Source organism: Oryzias latipes, chromosome 22, assembly GCF_002234675.1.
Source record: "Oryzias latipes chromosome 22, ASM223467v1".
Classification (NCBI taxonomy): domain Eukaryota; kingdom Metazoa; phylum Chordata; class Actinopteri; order Beloniformes; family Adrianichthyidae; genus Oryzias; species Oryzias latipes.
The window spans coordinates 20,718,591-20,740,334 of record NC_019880.2 but is presented as its reverse complement, the minus strand read 5'-3'; the positions used below and the strand labels follow the sequence as shown (position 1 = coordinate 20,740,334).

At 42.4% G+C, this 21,744-nt stretch overlaps 1 protein-coding gene across 1 annotated transcript in view; it reads left to right on the top strand.

The window, feature by feature from the left end:
• eipr1 (EARP complex and GARP complex interacting protein 1) overlaps nucleotides 1-21,744 on the top strand; it is a 64,567-nt gene that overhangs the window by 18,119 nt on the left and 24,704 nt on the right. The window contains exons 5-6 of the mRNA XM_004082678.4: nucleotides 1,389-1,488; nucleotides 13,452-13,588. Coding sequence (XP_004082726.1) covers nucleotides 1,389-1,488; nucleotides 13,452-13,588 — 237 coding nt within the window. The remainder of the gene's footprint in view (nucleotides 1-1,388; nucleotides 1,489-13,451; nucleotides 13,589-21,744) is intronic.

Below are 21,744 nucleotides of genomic sequence, written 5' to 3'. Positions count from 1 at the left end.
TTACGAGTTCCAGTTGTCCCACGATAAAATCTGTCATTCATTCAACTATAACCTGCTGCTGTCCTGCGTTTGTGTCCACACGCTCATCCTGACACATGGATCTATCTGTCTCCAGATGGATGATCAGAATGGAGCAGAGCAGGAAGACTTTGGACCTCTGTTTGTAGTCTTTATGCAAAAGCTACAAGCTTTTTTAAACAGCATTTTCTGCTCCTGATTCAAAACAACCTGAATAAAGAAATACTCAGAAATGCAGTTTTAATCTTATTTTTCTTTCATATATGTCCCTCGTCAAAAACAGCAAAAACATCATTTTCGTTGGGGTGTGTCTTTAACAGGTCAACTGTCTGTTCCAGGGCCTCACACTCACTCACTCACACACATAAAGAAAATTTCGAGAAATCAATTTACCTAAAAAGCAACTTTTTAGACTATTGGAGTATTAATTGAGCCAGAACACCCAGCGTGCGCTGGGGGGTGAAGTTGATGGAACAAGGTTTAGCATGGCAAAGTCACAAAATTTGAGGTCATGCTTTATGGGTTCTTGACCCAGAAAAGGTAGTTTGTCCTCTCTGACTGGGTGGAGAGCTCCTGCTCGCTGGAGGAGTTCACATATCTTGAAGTCTTGTTCCAGTGTGACGGAGGACCGGAGCATGATATTGACAGGTGGATTGGTGCGGCGTCCACAGTCATGGCTCATTGTACTGATTTTTGTACTGATCTAAAGCTCTCACTTTATTGGTTGGTCTTTTTTCCAACATTCACCTGTGGTCATGAGTTGTGGGTCCTGACCAAAAGAACAAGGTTATGGATACAAGCAGCTGAAGTGGGTTGTCTTCGTAGGCTGGTTGGGTGCTCCCTTAGCAGTAGGGTGAGAATCGTGGTCACCTGGAGAGTGTTCGCTGTTTCCACATCGAGATCAGCTTGCTTATGAGACTTAGGAAACTGGTCCAGATGCCTCCTGAACCCCTTCATGGAAAGGTGTTCTGGACATGTCCCCCCGGGGGATGACCCAGGACATGCTTGAGAGATGCAGCTCTTGGCTGGCCTGGGTACCAATATAGGGATTAACCTGGAGGTGCTGGAAGAAGTGGCACCTCTGAAGATTAAAACAGCAATCATTGGATTCAGTTTTGTTTTCTACCAATTGAACATGTCAAAGTCTCTCTTGAACATTACTAATGTTTGACATTTTGTCATTTTTAAATGAATGTTTTAATGAATTTTAAATATGAGCACTGCCCCTGGAAATGGTTTTTATGTAAAAATTATGTCTAACAATCCTGTGGGATTTGGCATCACATTATGTTGGTAATGCTCTAGTATCTGAACTAACCTCAGTTTTTGTTGCTCTTGTGTATTTGCTGTGTGTCTTTGTATATGTACAGCGTGCTGTGGGAGCCCATGGGTGATGGCAAGCGTGTGATTTCATTGGCTGATAACCAAGCACTGCTCTGGGACCTGCAGGAAAGCCCCACAAAGGCCACAGTAAGAGACACACAAGCTGTGAACCACAGGGTGCATGCAAGCACTCAGCCCATATCGCACTAAAGCCAACTCATTATTTGATAAAGACCGTATCATTTCGGTCTTATCAAAAGCTCATCCTGTGAGAGAAGTTGTTTCCACTGTTCTGTTACATTAATACACACTTTCACGCAACAACTGAATGAATAAAAGTTGCAGTTCCTTTAATGTTACTCTGTTTGTCTCTGACTGATAGTGAAAGTTTGATTTGTATGGAAGACAGAAGTCATCAGTCACACCTGATAATATGCAGAATCTGAAAAGATTTTATTTTTATATTACACAGAAAATGTTTCTTTCTATGCATGCTTAGTGTATCATAATGTTATTTTAAATTATACATGCACTGTCTTTTAAGTATTAATAACTACATTTTTGTTAGGTGATACATTATTTTTTGCCTTTACAGTACATAAAACCTGCTAGTTAAATTACCTCTGATGCCAGGAACAATGTTTTTATGATTGTATTCATCTTTGCGTATGGGTCTCTTTTCTCTTTTCGTTTCTTTAAATGAATATAATGATGATTTAGTTACTATGGTAAGACTAGTAGACAGTACAACATGTAGCGGGATTTGTTGTCCAAAACCAACTTTTGCTCTTTTTAGTACAATAAGGCTTGTTTGCCAATTTAGTTTGTAGATACTTAAATATCAGTGGGGATAAAAAATGTTAACACCCTTGGTAAAACATTCTGTCACTGTGCATAAAGAAGCCAAGGAAAGACATCAGATTACAGATTCCTAACATGTCAAATTCACTTTTTTTCCTTTCAAATTATCAGAAAACTACGGAGCCTGGGTCCTGACATTAAAAAAAAATTTATATATATCTCGTTCCCACAAATTAATATCTTGTTCGCACCAAATAATATTCCGTTCCCACGAAATACTATTTCGTTCCCTCGTAATAATTAAGTTGCATTACATTGCATTGAAAACACGGAAGATGTTTAGAGATCAGATTTATTTATTTTAAAAAGCTCTACAAAAGCCTTTATACTCGTTATCAGTCACTTTACATCAGAAGCTAGTTGGCTACATGCTACTTATCCCATCATGCATCACAGCCAGCCAATCATTTGTCTTGTTGTTACACCACAGTTATAAGGACACAGTGATTGGTCGAGATGTATCATGGGGAAAACGTGATGCAGGATGGGACCCGTAGCATGTAGCCTTCTAGCCTTCGGATGTGAAGTGACTGCTAACGAGTATGATGCTTTTGTAGAGCTTTTTAAAATAAATAAATATGATTTCTAAACATCCTCCGTATCTTCAATGCAATGTAAAGAGACACACACAGACAGAAATGTGAAGGTATCTGCTGTAAATCCAACTATTGCTCACATCCAGGTTTATGAATGCCATGACGTGACAGGTTAATAATGGGCTAGGTAGCATGTAGCCTACTAGCCTTTGGATGTAAGGTGACAGCTAAAGAGTATTTTAATAAAAGACGAGTCCTGAATATTATTATTCCTATTTGACCCTAAACTACAATATCCCGGTAGACGGCCAGCCAGGTGCCCGAATGCCGGCATGACAAGCTAAAGAGTTCTGCGGCGGAGCTAGGAGCTACGTCCAGAGAATCGCTGCGGTGCGGTGAAGCAGCAAGCTTGGGCATCCTAAATCGTATGATATTTTTTTTAATGTTGATTGAGACAATAATAAATTGATCATTCTTGTTTTTCTTTTTCCTTTCTTGAACGAATGTGGGTCACAGAGACACTGAAGTTACCACTGAAAGCGGCTTTTGCGGCCGGATGGAGAGCATATCCGTGTTTATGAATGACTTATGACGTGAACAATTATTTGGTCTGACGAATTAATGAAATATTATTTTGTGCGAACAAGATATTAATTTGTGGGAACAAGATATATTTTATTAATTTAAATTTCAGGACACGGGCTTAGTAGAAAACAAAATAATGGCATTGTAAAGGTATGGGCCCCCTGCAGAGTCAGTGCCTTGTCCTGCCCTCTCTTTATTTTTGGACTTTTCACAGATGCCAGCATGTTAGGGCTGAAATTTGGGTGAATCTAGTCTTCCTTCTACTCGTGAAATGTCTCCTGTTCCGCTGGCTGCACTCCAACCCCAGAGCATGATTGCTCCACCCTCACGCTTAACAGTTGGACTGAGGATCTTTTCATTTAACTCTGGGTCCTTTTTTCTCCAAATGTACCTTTGCTCCTTCTGGCCATAAAGTTCCATTTGAACCTCGTCGCTCAACAGAACTTGTTTCTAAAATGAACCAGTCTTGTTTCTGTGTTCATTTGTGAACTTCAAAAGTTAAAATTTGTGACGAGGATGTGGAACAGGTGTTCTTCTGATGATTCTTCCACTGGTTCGCTGGATTTTTCCTCCAACCCAAACTGACAGCTTTGAAAAAACATTTTCCAAATGCATCCAGACTTTGTATCCAAACTAATGTTGTCATGGAACAAGCCCTTTTCCACGTGTGCAACCGTGCCAGGCTATGGACAGTACTTGGACCTGAACGGTGCAGACAAATCAGGCCTGTTCTGGCCTGTGGTGACGAGACTCTTGCTGGGTGGTGGGTGGCTCCTGGGTGCTCTGGGTCCTGGTTCCACCTTTGGCCCATGGCTCTGTGTACAGCGCCCGATGGCCCAAATGGCTGCAGTCCGATATGGCTGAGCACACCTGCTTTGTGACCTTGGGGCCCTGACAACAGAGTTACCTGTGCTCCACGGTGCTGGAGGGCGCCTTCTCTGCACCTGGTGGAAGGGTGAGCGATCCTCCTCGCTCGGGCTGCATGGGTCCTTTCACCCCTCTCTCCTGGTCTGGCTGGGGAGGATCTGGTCCGTCTAATTAACACATGATACACTTCGGCAGCGTGCTTAAATCTCCACATAGGAAGTAGTGTGCACGTGCACACTGTCACACTGAAGCTTAAAAATCATAACCCTCACCCTCCTCGGCGGATTTCTCCTCCAGCTCGGAGGTTACTGCCCCGAGTACTCCAATTACCACAGGCACCACTGTCACCTTCACTTTCCAGGCTTTCTCCAGTTCTTCTCTGAGGCCCTGGTATTTCTCCAGTTTCTCATGTTCCTTCTTCCCTATGTTCCCATCGCTTGGCACTGCCACATCCACCACAACGGCTTTCCTCTGTTCTTTGTCCACCACTACAATGTCTGGTTGGTTCTCCATCACCATCCTATCAGTCTGGATCTGGAAGTCCCACAGGATCTTTGCCCTCTCATTGTCTACCACCTTCGGAGGTGTTTCCCATTTTGACCTTGAGGTTTCCAGTCCATATTCTGCACACATGTTCCTGTATATTATTCCAGCCACTTGATTGTGGCGCTCCATGTATGCTTTGTATGGCAGGGTCCCTCTGTATGTGGTGTCTTTTTTGTTTATTTACTTTTCATGGCCCGCGATCCACCCACATGTCCTGAGCACCCCTGGTTTAAACTATACCCTCTTTACCTCCTGTCATGGCAGGGGGTTTAGGGAGTACCCAGGTGCAGAGAGGAGGAGGCAGGAGGTTCCAGGTGAACAAGAACTTTAATAATCAAACACTAAAAACCAAAAACCACTGCTGAGCAGGCAAGACAAACTAGAAACTAGAAACTCGAGAGACATAAGAATAACATCAGACTACAACAGACTAAATCAGACTATGGACCAGCACAGGAGGAAGGGAAGGACAGGACTTAAATACATACAGACAAACAAACGAGACACAGGTGACAACAATGAAGGCAGTAAGGGACCAAAGTAAAACTCGATCCAACAACAAAACAGGAAACCTTTATAAAAAAAAAACAGGAAACTGAAACTCAAAACATGACGGAACAAAAAGATAACAAAACACAAAAGCAAAGAAACGTAAACCGTTACATAGCAGTCGGCTGGCGGGTTGGAACAGGAGTCTGGAACTGGCAGGTCAACATGGTGTGCGTCGGAGACCGCCTCCGGAACTGAGAAAAGATGGGGTGTGTCGGGGACCACCACCAGAACCGAGACAAGATGGGGTGCGTCGGGGACAATCACCGGAAACCGAGACAAGATGGGGTACGTCCGAGACCACCTCCGGAACTGAGAAGAGATGGGGTGCGTCGGGGACCACCACCGGGACCAAGAAGAGATGGGGTGCGTCGGGGACCACCACCGCAAGCGAGACGAGATGGGGTACGTCCGAGACCACCTACGGAACTGAGAAGAGATGGGGTGCGTCGGGGACCACCACCGGAACCGAGAAGAGATGGGGTGTGTCGGGGACCACCACCGGAAGCGAGACGACATGGGGTACGTCCGAAACCACCTACGGAACTGAAAAGAGATGGGGTGCGTCGGAGACCACCACCGGAACCGAGAAGAGATGGGGTGCGTCAGGGACCACCACCTGGACTGAGACTAGAAAGAGTACGTCCGAGACCACCACCGGAACCGAGACGAGATGGGGTACATAGGAGACCACCTCCGGAACTAAGACAGGATAGGCTGAGTCGGGGACCACCTCCGGAGCTGAGACGAGTTGACGTGTGTCAAAGACCACCACCAGAACCAAGCCGGGATGCCGAGAAAGCCGGCGGCAGCGACGACGGCCCCCTCCCACAGTCAGACGACTCCCGTCAGAAATAGAGATGGGAACTGGGCCCAGTCAGCAGTCCAATGGCACCTGGTCCTCTCCGCCTACTTACAATATGCCTGAAAGAGCCATGGGTAGAACCATTGATTTAATCAATCTATCAATCAATCTTTATTTATATAGCACTTTAACATCTGCCAGACATCCAAAGTGCTGCACAAGTAAAAATACACTAAAACCATAGGTAAAATTCAAAGAAGCACAGTAAAACAAAAACAATAAAATCATCAATAAAGGAAAACACTAAAAAAAAAAACTGCTTAATTCTCTCTGGTGTTAAAAGCTAATGTAAAAAGAGGAGTTTTTAGCAGAGATTTAAAATCATTTAAGGATCTGGCAGACCTCACTCACAGGGGGAGACGATTCCAGAGTTTAGGAGCAGCCACTGAAAACGCTCTGTCCCCCTTGGTCACAGGTCGAGTCCTTGGAACCACTAAGAGCATCTAGTCTACAGATCGCAGAGCTCTACGAGGACAATGGCTCTGCAGGGGCTCTGAAAGATAAGGAGGTGCCAGACCATGTAAACATTTAAAAACCAAGAGTGAGATTTTAAAATCAATTCTAAAAGAAACAGGCAGCCAGTGCAGAGTGCGCAGCATTGGTGTGATGTGATCACGCCGTCTGGTCCCCATTAGTAGTCGGGCAGCTGAATTCTGGACCAGCTGAAGACAGTGGAGGAGAGACTGGTCCATCCCGGAATAAAGGGAGTTACAGTAGTCCAGTCTGGAGAAGATGAATGCAACCCTTTCCAGGGTGTCATGGGGGAGATATGGCTTCACTTTACTGATTAATCGAAGATGATAAAAGCTGGACTGGACTTCTGCACTAACCTGTTTGTCAAATTTAAAACTACAATCTAAAGTAACCCCAAGATTCCTAATAAAAGACCGGTTAGAGTCTAATGACCCAATGGCACTGCTGCAACCTGTCAGGAGGTCTGTTTTCCCAAAAAGAAGGACCTTGGTTTTACTTTCATTTAAGCAGAGGAAATTTAGGTTCATCCAAGCTTTAACTTTCTCTAGGTTCTCTACACACCTACAATGAGTGTAGGATTATAGGACTCCTGTGTGCGTGTTGGTGTGTGTGTGTGCGCATGCATGTAGATGTGTGTGTCTTTGGTGTGGTGGTAGGTCGTGTACATTGATTAGACTTACTGGTGGAATTAAGTGGAACACCTGAGAATGCTCTCAGAACACCCCATTGGTGTGTCCTGCTTTGACAGAAATTCAGCCCACAAAGACCACATTTCAGAGTTAGGATGAATGCTCTCCGATTTGACAGATAACTCTGCATTAGTGTTGCTTTCTCCCCTAATGAATGCGTCCCCTTGTGTTGGGTGCACTGCCTTGTTAGGGCCCCTAATTTGGTTAGTATCCTAATAAGGCTGGGAAACTGGGATGCACGGAGCTCAAGCACTTAGTTCAGTCTTTCTATTGATCCCAGTGTTAACAGAGCATCACAGACTATGTTAGTTTTATAGCAACCTTGTCTAAAGATATAAGTCACTTTTAGGCTAAATAAAATATATTTATATTTAGTAATTTTCTGTGTTTTCTAATGTATTATTTTTAAGAACAGTCGAAGATCATGCTGTCATCAAGCAGGGAACACTGTAAAGATGCCACCTCTCCACTCAGGGACAGAGAAACAAAGCAGCCTACAGTTACAGTGCCTCTAGAAAGTATTCAAAGCCCTTCACTTCTTCCACATTTTTTCATGTTGCAGCCTTATTCCAAAGTGGAAACAGTTCATTTATGTCCTCACCATTATATACACAACTCCCCATGAAGAAAATGTGAAAAAGGTTTTTTTTTTGGGGGAAACTATTACAAATTTATTTAAAATAAAATCCCGGAGTAATCACACATACAAAGGTATTCCCAGCCTTTGCTGTGAAGCTCTAAATTGAGCTCTGTTTCCTCTGATCATCATTGACATTTTTCAGCAGCTTTAGTGGAGTCCATGTGTGGAAAATTTAGTTGATTAAACATGATTTGGAAATGCCACACACCTGTCTACATAAGCTCCTAGGGTTAACAGACTATGTGAAAGCACAGGCCAAGCATGAAGACAAAGGAATTGTCTGTAGACCTCTGAGACAAAGGTTTCTGTTGCTTTGAAGGTTCCAGTGAGCACAGTGACCTCCATCATCTGTAAGTGGAAGATGTTTGGAACCACCAGGGTTCTTCTGAGAGCTGGCCGGCCATCTTAGCTGAATAATCGGCGAACCAGGGCCTTATTCAGGAAGGTGACCAAGTCACGGCAAGTAACCCAATGGATACTGGCAGAGCTCCGGTGTTCCTCTGTGGAGAGGGCTGAACCTTCCAGAAGGAAAACCATCTCTGCAGCAATCCACCATTCAGCTTGTATGGTAGAGTGGCCAGACAATTCAAATCAACTTTATTCATTCATTCATTAATTTTCTACCGGTTTATCCCTTTTGGGGTGACGGGGCTGCCAGAGCCCATCCTGGCCACTTGTGGGCGAAGGCAGGGTACAACCTGGACTGTTCACCAGTCTGTCGCAGGGCTCAGCTTTATTTATAAAGCCCAAGAGGCATGGAGAACTAAATGATAAACAATGATCAAGAATAGAGGAGAGAAGGAGAGTAGAAGTAGATGAGACTAGAAAAGAGGACAGAACCCCAGTGCACCATAGTTACCCCAGCTTTAAACTTCTAGCAGCCTACTAACAACAAATTGTTATTAAGTTTAATTTAAACACATTAACATTAAGTTAAATGATCTTTGATTACTTGCTAGTCTGACAAAAAGCCTGTCCAAAGAGGAATGTTTTCAGTCTAACTTTGAATGTAGAAACTGTGTCGGCCTCTCTCACATGAGCTGGGAGTTTATTCCAAAAAACAGGAGCTTCGTGGCTAAAGGCTCTACCTCCAACTGTACTTTTACAAATCCTAGGAACCACAAACAGTCCTACTTCTTCCATGGTTTTATTTTCATTCGTGATACATCTGTCAAAATTTCACATAAAGACCCCAACTTTTCTTCCTTTTTCCACGTATGTTCACGTATGACCAATTTTTATCCCTGTAGTGGCTGTTTGACACGTTCTTTGGACTCCATCAAAAATTAAAAGTAATTATATATTATATATTTATATAATAAATGTGTTTTAAATTTGATACCATAGTAACAAGATAAATAGTTTAGCTAGTCTTGTCCTCCTTTTTTCATCAGTGTCTCTCTCAGTTTGCCCTTTTAATCCTCAGGTTTTTTCTCTCAGTATTCCTCCATGCTTCCCTTCTGCTTTGACGATCAGCCTCTCTCTGCCTCCCGCCTCTGTCCTTCCTAGCTGAAATAATGAGAAAGCACCACGGAGCTGTGTGGTGACGAATCGATCCATGATCCATGATCCAGCAGACAGAGAGGAGAGAAAAGAGAAACAGGAGAACAAACATCTGTAGTTAACAATGGAGCAGAGTATGCTGCTTTTGAAATTAAGTGAAGAGTGATTAGAAGAAAAGAACATTTTCAAGCTCTTGTAAACCATTTCAAAAGTCTCCTGATGAAGTAATATTTTTCAAAGTTTTCCAGCATTGTGACTCTAAATATTTTCACTTTCGGTGTTTTTCTTTAAAGTAAATGTGACTTATTAGCTGTTTACTGAAATGCTAGTGAACTCTTTCATTTATTTGACTATATATAGCATTTGTGAGTTAACTGTACTTTTGGTTTTCGAAAGACCTCTCAAAAAATTACATTATTTAAAGCTTTGTAGTCCCTCTGTGTTATTCATGGAATGATTGAACAAAAAAGAGCACTGGCAGATCTTCTATACGAATCATTGCCGTGAGGCAGAATTGCAGTAATAGATCTTTTCATCAGCCGGGGGCAGCAAACACAGCTACAGATACATTATCTGGCATATGCTGCCTTTCAGTGTTAAATTGTTGTACTGCTTTTAGGACAGCATTTTGAAATTACTTTAACTTCTGATTTTTTAAAGCTTTTAATTCTCAATGCAAGTTTGCAAAAACATCCCAGATCTTCTGAATCCTACAAGTTGTCTTTTTACGCGTCTGCAATAAATCTACCTGGATCTCCTCTTCCTTCCCCCTCTAGAATTTGTCCTTCTCCTATAGCTCTTGTCCTACCTGGGGTTCATAACCACTGACAATATTCAACATCACACCTTCAACTTCCAGCTTCATGAAGTCATCCCCCCATCTGAGATTCTCTTTCCCCTCAGAACATTCTCAGCAAACTCAGGATCACTCCTCTGTTCCTCTGTCCATCCACACTGTGATGAAACAACTCGATGCTGCTCCCAATCTAAATGCCAACTTTTCTTCCATCTTGAACACCCATCCTCAGCTTTCTCCATCATGTCAGACAACTGGAGTTTTGGAGAATTCCTTCTCTAAGTCACACTTTTGCCTTCATTTACAACATTAATGCACCCCTACTTAAATCAATCCAGGTTTCTTAATTAACCAGGTGGCGTCTTGAAATTGAGTTTTGGCACCCGGTCAAATCTTCCTCTTGAAAACGTTTCACCACTCATTCTAGTGACCTCATCAGACTCATGGAGCCACTAGAATGAGTAGTGAAATGTTGGCACTTGCATATTTTATACAGAGATGTATAAGCGTGAATGTATTTTGTCTGCTAAAGCGTGCAATCATGTGCAAATCCCGTCACTTAACCTAAATTTAGTTCTGGTGAAAAGGTTGTGTAAAAGGTTGCACTCTAATTAGAATGCAAAAGATTCTTAGGACAAATGTCTTTTTGACGGAGCAAACTCTCTCTAGAAAATATGGAGTAACATTTATGCCCCCAAACAAACAAACCTTCTAAGTTGCAAATGAAAATATTAAATATTTCCTATCAAATTTCTTTTTTCAAAAACTTTTATTGCACTTGCAACACAAATGTTTTTTGCATGCGTTGTGTGTCATCTCATTTTTTTTCCTGTCTCTGATTTTGCTCTCATAAGTTTCAGCTTAGAGTGACAAAGCTGTCATTAAACAGCTGCTGATTGGTCCACCGTCCAAAAACATGCTTCATAGGTTAATTGGTTAATCTAAATTGTCCCTAGGTGTGTATGTGAGAGTGCGTGGGTGTGTGATATTGGACACTCTTCCCTGCGACAGACTGGCGACCTGTCCAGGGTTCTCCCTGCCTTCGCCCACAAGTAGCTGGAATAGCCTCCGGCAGCCCTGTGACCCTGAAAGCGAATAAACGGAAAAAGATGAAAAAGATGAATGTTTTACAATGCCCTTACGCCGCACTCTAGTGGTTACTAAAGTGCGAGTCCTGGTCCCGCATGTTGCTCGCATGGGTGTGCATGTGATACGTAGCGCCCATAAGACGCCGGTAGGATTCCAGCACAAACTAACTAACTGTTAAATGTCCTGGGGCCTCATTTATAAAACTTTGCGTAGGATTTGCGTCAGAAGTGGCGTACGGATGAAACATAGGACGTGCGTACGCACAGAAATATTCGGATTTATAAAACCGTGCGCACGCACATCCTACGCATCTTTCCCTTTATAAATCACAACCGATTCTAAATGCAGCGCAGCTTTTGCGGCTACATGACACGCCCATAGTTGCCCATAAATAGTCCGGGAAACGCCCACAAATTAATATTCATGGCTTGCAAAATCATGGCAAACACAGAGGGGAAATCAAAAAAACGTAACTTCACTCAATGTGAAGTAGAAGTTATCGTTGGCGAGGTGGAAAAGAGGAGAAAAGTGTTGTTTGGGGCACAGTGTGGGCATTACTAATGCCAAAATGGCACGTGAGTGGCAAACGGTGGCAGACGCCGTAAATGCTGCAGCCTCACAACCTCGGACGTGGCCGAAATAAAAAAGAAATGAAAGAAATGATCGGACATCAAAGTCGAGGCAAAAAAACGTCTAGCGCTGCATCGGCAGAGTGTGTCCGCTACGTGGGGGGGGGGGGGGGGGGGGGGGGGGGGGGGGGGACCGGAGCTGACCCCTCTTGATGAGAAACTGGCCGCTATTATTGGGGAATCCCTATTAAGTCCCCCTTATCGGCGTCCTCCTCCGCCTCAGTCACCTGACTGAGACGGAGGGGACGCCGACGCGCCAGGGTCAGGGTGACACAGGTAAGAGAAATAATTCAAATGAATGCAGTCGAGTCACATGTATGCAGGCTACACAATTACAGATTATTAATATAGAAAATTTTTATTTTAGTTGCTGGGTGTTCCAGCGGGGCCAGTGGTTACGATGCTGCAGCTGAGCAGCCGTCTGGCCCCAGCGTCTCCACGGCACGCGGCTCTCAACCCTCCAGCAGTGGGCGCGTCCTCACCGATGCAGTCCTTGAAATGCAGAGGGAAGTCAGTAGTTCAATCAGAGAGGTGGCCAAGGAGTTGGGCGAAAATTGAAAGTTGGGCGAAATCAAGATCGCCCTGACTGAAATAAACTGCACGATGAGGGAATTCTTAAATAAATAATATTTTCCACACCTCTTTTTCTTTACAAGCGACGCATCACTTCCAAACGCTGGCGCACAGCAGCAGCAAATGGCTCAAATGCGTGGGGATGGGGTTCAGGGTCGGGGCCAACACAGCAATCAGCGCCAGGGGGTAGAGGCACGTTTTTAAGCTGTGCCACATTGTGTAGCACAGCACATGCCAGCACGATTTGGCACGCACTGTCACTTTCACGTGTTTCTTCCATCTGCCGACGGTGTCGCCATTTCTCATTTCACCCGTTTTTGTGCGTACGCCTGGGTCAGAGCTTGCGTGGAGGACCGCACATTTTCCCGTCAAGTTTGCTTTTTATAAATCTCAACTATTGCGTAGAGAGTGGCGTACGCCTTCTTTTGTGCGTACGCAACGTTTATAAATGAGGCCCCTGATCTCTAACAGTGGGGCTGCACAGCAAGGAGCTCGCACTTATCATTTGGCCAGCACTAGTGGGTTCCGTGGACTGTGCGTAGGATTTCGGGGAGGTTGAAAAATGAAACAATCCATGTGACACCTGATTCTCACCTGTTTTACCCTTACCTACGCTTGCATATTGTATAAATGTTCACTATGACCAGTCGGTCGCAGGATCCCCGACTAAAAAAAATATGAATGAATATCAGGTTATCACCTTAATATACCGGTAAATACTTTGCCTATTTTTCAGCTAATTCACATTCCTAGCACATCCATGTTGTAGTGACTAGAACATGGACTAGAATCTAATCCCTAAGAAAACTTTATTTGATAATGAGCCACAATGCAGAATGGAAGAACTATTTTGCTTGTCCCCTCCTGGAATTTAGAGGCAAAATTTGATACAGGTGTGTCCTTGGCAGGTTTCTAGCACAGCCACTCTGGAGGGCAAAGGCCAGCTGAAGTTCACCTCTGGCAAGTGGAGCCCCCACCACAACTGCAGTCAGCTCGCCACAGCAAATGACACGGCTATACGAGGCTGGGACCTTCGCACCATGAGGTGAGCTCCCAACTCTGCTTTGCTGCTAGACTCCAAAATCTGCTGTTTGAGTTTTTAAAATGATCAAAATTTACAGAATACCCCACATTCTGTTGAAGTTGATGTAGTGAACTTATTTGTTGGTCAGTGGTTGGGCTACTTTTGTCACAAAAAAGAGACCGGTGCAAGTTTATAATAATGCAAAAGGTCTTTAGGAATAATGTCTTTTACCTAAACAGATCTTTAAGCTTATGTGCTAAAGCAAGTACTAATCAGCAACAGAAACACTTTTTACAATACTGATAAAAGTAGAAAGCCTTTTTCCTGGCCTGTTACAATAGAGGGTTATGAATCTACTCACACACGAGGTGTATATTTGTATAAACCCCTTTTGTATTTTAAGGCTAACCTTTATTTATATGAACTATGTTGCTATAAAGGTTTATTGTTATTACTGTCAGGTGTAGATGTTAGTCAAAGGGCGGGGCCTGTCCTCAGACACACTATAACAAATATACCTGTTGGCTCAAAAACCTTCACACACAAACATGTCAACTCATACACGAAACAACAACAGCTCACAAGCACAAACACGCTGTTTTGACTGCATAAATATTTTTCTTTCTCTATTCAAGATTGTTTTATTTAGTTTATTAAACCAAACTTATTTTCAAATAAGAAAAAAATCTTTCAAAGTAACAACATAGAATGAACAAAAATACCCTTCTAGGAAGGCAGAGCCTTATTAGACTACAATGAGTTAAACCTTTGTAAAATTTAAATGACATGAATCAATTATATTATTAGGTGTTTTTTCATTTTAAGTAATTAAGTACCTCAACTGCATTGCATAGTAACATACATCATTTGAAAATTTAAAATGTCAATTTTTTCCTAAATTTAATAGTTTACATATTGACTGACATTTTATTTTCTATGCAGTGTAGCACTTTAAACCAAATGGTTCTCCAAACCCTTTTCACACTAATTAAAATCCACATGTCTCATACTGTTGGTCTATCCTTATTTAGTTACCCAAGATGTCAGTTCTTGCCAAGGACCACGTGCACGCCGTTCAAAATCTACTTCTAATTGCAACATTTCTCCCCAATTGCTTCACATTGATGCCCGAGAAATTTGGAGATAAACGATGAAAATCCCTAGGACTGTTTTCCTTAGCTGGTACTAAAGATTTTTTTTCTCTTTTTAAAATTCAAGATGGCGACCTCCTCCTGAGGTCATTTCTGGGAAATTTCGTGAAGTTTTCCCTTTTTCATGTTGTGGAAAAGCTTACACAGTGCCACAAAACAGCCGCCAAGCCAAGGGTTGTGTGACTATCCCATAATAATTTAAAAACCTTTCTTTGAAAATCACCTACATGTGGGTTTTGGTTTTTATTGATGTATTGGAAAATATTTTTTTGGGCTCCATAAGCAATTTTCGGACCTTTTTTGTTTTTACAGTTTAAGGGGGGTAGTCGTTTTTATGCCTATGTGGCGGGGCTCAAACATTTGGCTGAATGGCGCAGACATTTTTCCAAATGCAAAACCAATCTGGTCCTTGCAGTCAGTGACTCTGACGAATGTTTCCAGACTGGTGTCAAGATGTCCTTTCCTGATTTGTTGAATCTATGCACCAAGGATTAAGGCGGTTCTGAAGGCTAAAGGGGGTCCAACCTGGTTCTATGAGGACCTAAAAGAGTGGATGTTGAGTGGATTCTGGTTTCCTCCCTGTTTTATTTTTAGTCATGGTTTAGTCAAGTTGGCTGGGGGTCAACTCCTGTTGTTTTGTGGGTTTGCTTAAAATGTGATAATTGTTGGTTAGCTGAAAAAAGTAATTTTGCCTTTTTTCAACTCAAGGGTGTGATGCAGCAGCGATTATTCTTTAACATGTATTTGTTAACCAACTGCAAGTTATTAACAGCCCCCCTACAATCTTTTGTGTTTCTGTGTTCATGCATTGTGTGTGTTTTTTTAAATGCTCCTGAACTACATGATGAGGACGGTCAGTTTGTGTGTGGATGGTGCAAGTTGAATAATAATAGCTTCACTATTGATCTCAGTGATAACAGCAAAGTGTCGAAGAGATTGAGGGGGATTTGATGAGAGGAGGCGGAGAAAGAAAGAGAGATAGAGACATGGGGTAAGCGAGAATGTTTTTGTGTATCACGGAGCTGGATAAGATTACAATATCTCTTCCTGTCATCCCTGTAACAAATTAGAGTTCCTACACCCTTTGATTTGGCTACCATCCTCTTTTCTCTGCTCTTTTGCAAGATGCAAGAAAGCGTATTTAGCCAGCATAAGATGAGAAACTGTTAAATTACAAATATATTTATCACCCACCACAGTCTTACAATTCTTTTAAAAGTTGATCTATTTCAGTATTGACTTTTTTAAACTCTCCCAAAATGGCTGCATTATACTGTTCTTTTTACACACAAACACGTACGTTTTTAAAGTTTATTTCTTTTAAATTGTTGATGAAGCATTTAATGAAAGTCAGAAAAAAAGGAGATTATTTTGTTATTCTTTGGTTAAAATTGTCTTTGCATAACTGCTACAGTGCACTGTCACATGAAGGCCCGGTCAAAACTGAAAGCTCTTATTGAAACAAATCTTCCATGAAAATGAAGTGATGCCTTTTTGGCTCCTTCTTCACCACCATAACCTAAAACAAGTGCTGTGATAATACACTCACTTCACTTATCTGCCTGTGAAACACATGGTTCCTCACTCATGAACAAGGTTGCAAGATATTTGAACTCGCCTACTTTGGCTACAAATTCTTCACCGCTCCACAAGAACAAACCATCTTTTTCTGGTCCATGGCTTTTGGCTTAGAGGCGCTAAGGCTGTATTTAGACTAGACACATTTTTTTCGGTTAAAGTTCCTTTTCCCCGATATTCTGGAACAAATTTTAAGTCTGAATACACCCAAGAAGGCCCTGATCCGGGACCAGGATCCACTCTTAGACCCATCTTTGGAGGTAGTCTCGGTTCGTTTCCGATCGGACTCCGCTTCTGTTCACTCTGAGTTTCCTCAGTATGAATACAATCTGTTCCTGGACCAAAACGGCCATCACGGTCGATGGTCACATGATCTAAACACAGACAGCATGTAGCAACAGATGCGCCGCGGACAAATGTAAAGTAACGATTGTTGTGTTATCAAACAGATAAAAAGAGTCCAACTCCTTATTTGTTACAGCGTTTATGTTAACACTGCTGAAAACACGTTTTACATGCTTTTCTGTGACGTTTCGCACCTGGTGCTGCTGTGACGTCATCTTACAAGGATTCTTGTAGTTTCATTAACAGAATTCTCTTTAAATAACACCAAAAAACTACAACTATGAGACACAGCAACTCATTGAAATGTAGTCCGATAAATTCAGGCTCATTAAAATAACTCTTTACATAACACACACGTCTTCTCACAGTTTTCCCGACAATCTATGTCATAAACACTTGTCAGTGTACCTTCTTAGACACCTTCTTGGCAGTAACCGTCTTGCAGCATGTCTCTTCCTGTCCAAAGAGTGAAGAGATTTATTCACATGGTTTTGTTTACAAGCTTTGGTCCCTATCAGGAAAGGACATCTTGACACCAGTCTGAAAACAGTCCAAACGCAGGATCAGCGCTCCATCCGGACCAAATTATGGGTCCGGAACGAACGTTTTTCCCTGTCTGAATATTCCCACAATTCTCAGAGACACAGTAGATTCTGAAAGTCTTAGTTCAATGAAGCCAGCAAAAAGCGGACATAAAATCCTGAGATCACTGATGTAATTCTGACTGCTTCTACTACATTTTTTTTTGTGAGCCAATACTGTTAAACAAACACTAGACTGAGTGACCCCTCCCCTCTGGCGTTCCAAACAGGAAGTGGCTCCAAGAAGCCAAAATCGCACAGACATCTACAGAAAAAATAAACAGCTGTTACTCAGTCGTTCTATTGGTCAGAAGAAATATTCATGTTCTGATACATTTTTTAACATGTTCCTGATGATTCTTTTTTTTTTTTCATTATGCCTTTTCTTTATATCAAGTTATTCAAGTTATGAACTGAACAATCAGATGCCTCCATAAAAATACATCATATTACCAAAAGTATTGGCTCACCCATCCAAATGATCAGAATCAGCTGTCCTAAGCTCTTGGCCTGTCCACAGGTGTATAAAAGCATCCGTCAGGCATTTAGACTGTTTTTACAAACATTTGTGAAAGAATGAGCCGCTCTCAGGAGGTCAGTGAATTCCAGCGTGGAACTGTCATAGGACGCCACCTGTCCAATAGATCTAGTGGTGAAATGTGGAAGAGTTTGAGAACAACAGCAAATCAGACACCAAGTGGTAGAACACGTAACCTGATGGAGAGGGGTCAGCGGATGCTGAAGCGCATAGTTCAAAGAAGTCACCGACTTTCTGCAGTCAATTGCTACAGAGCTCCAAAGGTCATGTGACCTTCAGATTAGTCCAAGTACAGCACACAGAGAGCTTCATGGAATGGATTAACAGATTCTCCAGAGACCATTTATTTGAGTGTGGACTTCCAAGAAGTTGACTCCTAATTGGCAGGAGTGGTTGCCATAGAAACATTCGTTTAGACAGATTCGGATCAGTCACTGCTTACTGACGACATGTGGCTCCAAATGGCAGCGCCTGTATCATGAAAAAATGGCGACTGAATTGACTTCATTTGGTTGGAGCTGGTAGTGAACTATTCGCCTCACACTCACTCGGTTCAGTTCTTTTACGCAGTCAATGGGGGGAACACACCCTTATTATTTTAAGGCTAATTGATTAAATGTTATCACTAGTAATGGGGTTGTTGTAATAGTGTTATGTTGTTAAAATTGTCTATGTGGGATTTGCTTAGTAGACAAAGAAGCCAACAGAGTCTCAGAACAAACTTGGCGGTCCCTAGTAACTTAGGTTAGGTTTAGCCAATTAAAACTGGCTAACTTCTTTATAATTTAGGTTTTCCATTTTTCCCACATTTTTGACACATTAAATTCAGAAATGTTGGTAGATTAAATTTTTATTATATAGGTAGTAGTTAAAATCATGCTGAGTACAATGCAAAATATGAATATATTCATTCATTTCATTCATTCATTTTTTCATTTTCTGTACCGTTTAATCCCTTTCGGGGTCACGGGGCTGCCGGAGCCTATCCCGGCCACTTTTGGGCGAGGGCAGGGGACACCCTGGACAGGTCGCCAGTCTGTCGCAGGGTATAATGTCCACAATTACACATCCATTCACTCTCACAGTCACACCTATGGTCAATTTAGAGTTGCCAATCAACCTATGATACATGTTTTTGGACGGTGGGAGGAAACCGGAGATCCTGGAGAGAACCCACGCATACACAGGGAGAACATGCAAATTCCACACATTGATGTTGTTTTTCACATCCCCCAGCCGGGACTTGAACTGGGGGCCTTCTTGCTGTGAGGCAAGAGCGCTAATCACTGCGCCACCGTGCAGCCCCTAAAAAATATGAATATAAATATACTAAATATACTAAATATAAAAGGACATCCTAATGTAAAATAAAATGTATACGTTAAATAGTCAATCTAAATTTTATGTATAGATCATTAAATTTGTGTTTGTAAATTTACAGCAACATTAAATGGTAATGCTAAATGTAAATATTATATATTATGTGTAAATGGTGATCCTTTACCGAAATACTATGAGTTAAATCCAAATGTTAAATGGCTATTTTAAATCTAAATGGTAAAATCTTAGGTTTTGTATGTTGACATACATTTTAAACTTTACTTTATATTGCAAAACACTAATAGTACTTGTAAATCTAATCACAAATGTTTGAAATATATAGATTTATGTGGCTACACATCAGTTTTGTGAGGCCAAAAGGTGAGGCTGCTTATTTCATGGAGAAGTATAAAATGAACTTTGTCTACGTTTCACAGAGTTACCAGACAATATTTCTGATTATAGCCAGTCTTACATAATCATACTTTGACCCCTGTTATTTCAGGCATTGATGGGATAAGGTGAAGCTCATCAGTCAGTCCAGAATCTTAACTTTAAGTGGTTGAAGTGTTTTTTTTTTCTTACATGCACATGTTTAGATAAAATTTGTAAGAGTCCATGAAGCTCATCAGGCTCATGGAACATGGAACATGCATGATCTGGTCTCTGTAGAGTTCCTATTACCATTTCCTGAGACTGTCCCTCTATGTCATTTATGTATTCTTCACTGTCATGCATGGCTGGACTCTTCCACCTTTCTCTCTCCCATCTGTCTCTCTTAGCCTGTTCTGTTTCTAAGGGAGGCTCTAATTTTGATCAGCAATAAAATGAATGCTCTCCTCTTTCAATTTTTCTCTCTCCTCTTCTTGTCAGGTTGCCATAGAAACCAAGGGATATGTGTGCAGAGGAAAGTCTAAGGTTCTGTGAAGCAGTCAGTCCCCTCAGCCAAAAGATTTATCACTCCCTCAAAGTTAGGAAGGTGTTTGGGAGAGGGATGCCAAATGCACCCTCCCTCTCTACCCTGAGGTAGCTTACTTCTTACACACTTTTATCGACTGTATTTTCACACAGACCTGGTGTTGAGGCTGTGTCTTTTCCCAGTTTGTTGTTTTATCCGTGTAATAGGTCCCCTGTCCCTTCATCACCCCGTCATCGCACACTCCAGCTTGTAGAATGACTTTAGATGAAGTGTTTTGGTGGCTTAGGCCAACCACAGTCCTAATCCTCGGTACTCAAACACACATAAATACTCAGTTGGCCGCATGCATCAGGTCCCAGGTCTCCCCTCTATTAGCCGGGGCTGAGGGACTTTGAACGCATGTCTGCGTGAACGTGCTAGGGAAGGGATTGCTCAGAGACAAGTGGGGGAAAGGGCGAAACTAACCCAATTTCCTGCTCCATTTCCTTTTCACGCAGTGGATTTTTTTCTATTCCACAGTGGGTCGGGATGAACACCAGCTACCCTAAAGCCTGAGGTCAGGCATTTTACCTCTGAGTCACACTCAGGAGGGGGCAGGAGCGATGTAAATAAAAGCCACAGCTTTACATTCAACAAAGCTGTCATTTAAAAAACAGAATGATGACTACATTTAGTCATAATTATTTTCTTTTTCATTTTAAGTTTCTGTGTTTGGTGTGTTTTAGTGTATAACTGAATGTGTCTGTGGTCTGGACCAGGGCTTTTGGTAAACATCTACATGTGATAGCACTTCCACCCACCCATTTTCTTCCCCCCGTCCGGTCAGGGGCATCAATGGAAGCAGTGATGCCCAAACTTTCTGCCCCCACCCACATGTAAGAGTAATAATGATAAACCTCAGATAACTTGCTGCCTCTTTTTGTTTGTGATCTTGCCCCCTTAAATGCATATTTTGTTTAAATCATCCATTTTTCATGCTTGGACCACATCTCACTGACGACTTCTGGTTCCAGACTTCTGGTTCCGCCTAATGATGTCTGGGCGCCGTGTTGTTGTCTGCAACCAGGTCACTTTCACCACCTTCTCGCATGATTTCATTTTCAGGTGCAAGCGTTCCCTCGTTTTTTGTTATTGGTGAAATCTGCAAGCTAGGATTACGGATGTTTTCAGGCTCTAAAACAGGGGTGCTCATTACGTCGATCGCGGTCGATCTTCAAGGACTTGAGGGTAGATCGCAGGCCAGCAAAAATAAATAACCAAAACAATATAAATGTATTTCTAAAATTTCCGTCAGTGAATCAAAATCCTCACGGAGAAGTATGTGACTTGATTGACATGCAGAACAGCCAATCGTACATCCTCTGAAACATACATCACTGCACATGCTTGTTTAAATCATAAAGTCACTACCTGCCCCACTGCACGTCGAGTCCCCGGCAGAAGACCACTCCAGCACACTGGGGTGTTTATTGAGGCCCGGATCGCCCCGCGTTCCTCCACAGTTCCCCCCCGATGGATCCGAACTCTCTGTGTCTTTGCTCTCTGTGGCAGCAGTGAATTCCTGCTCAAAGAGAGGCAAGGTAGTCCACACAGGAGGGTCTGACTCCCAGAGGGAGTGATAGCAGACATTGAGGACAGTTACAAGGACCTTGGAATTCTGCAGGCAAATGGCAACCTGGAGTAGGCAACAAGGAAAGCTGCAACTAAATACCTCCAGTGAGTAAGGCAAGTCTTGAGAAGCAGCT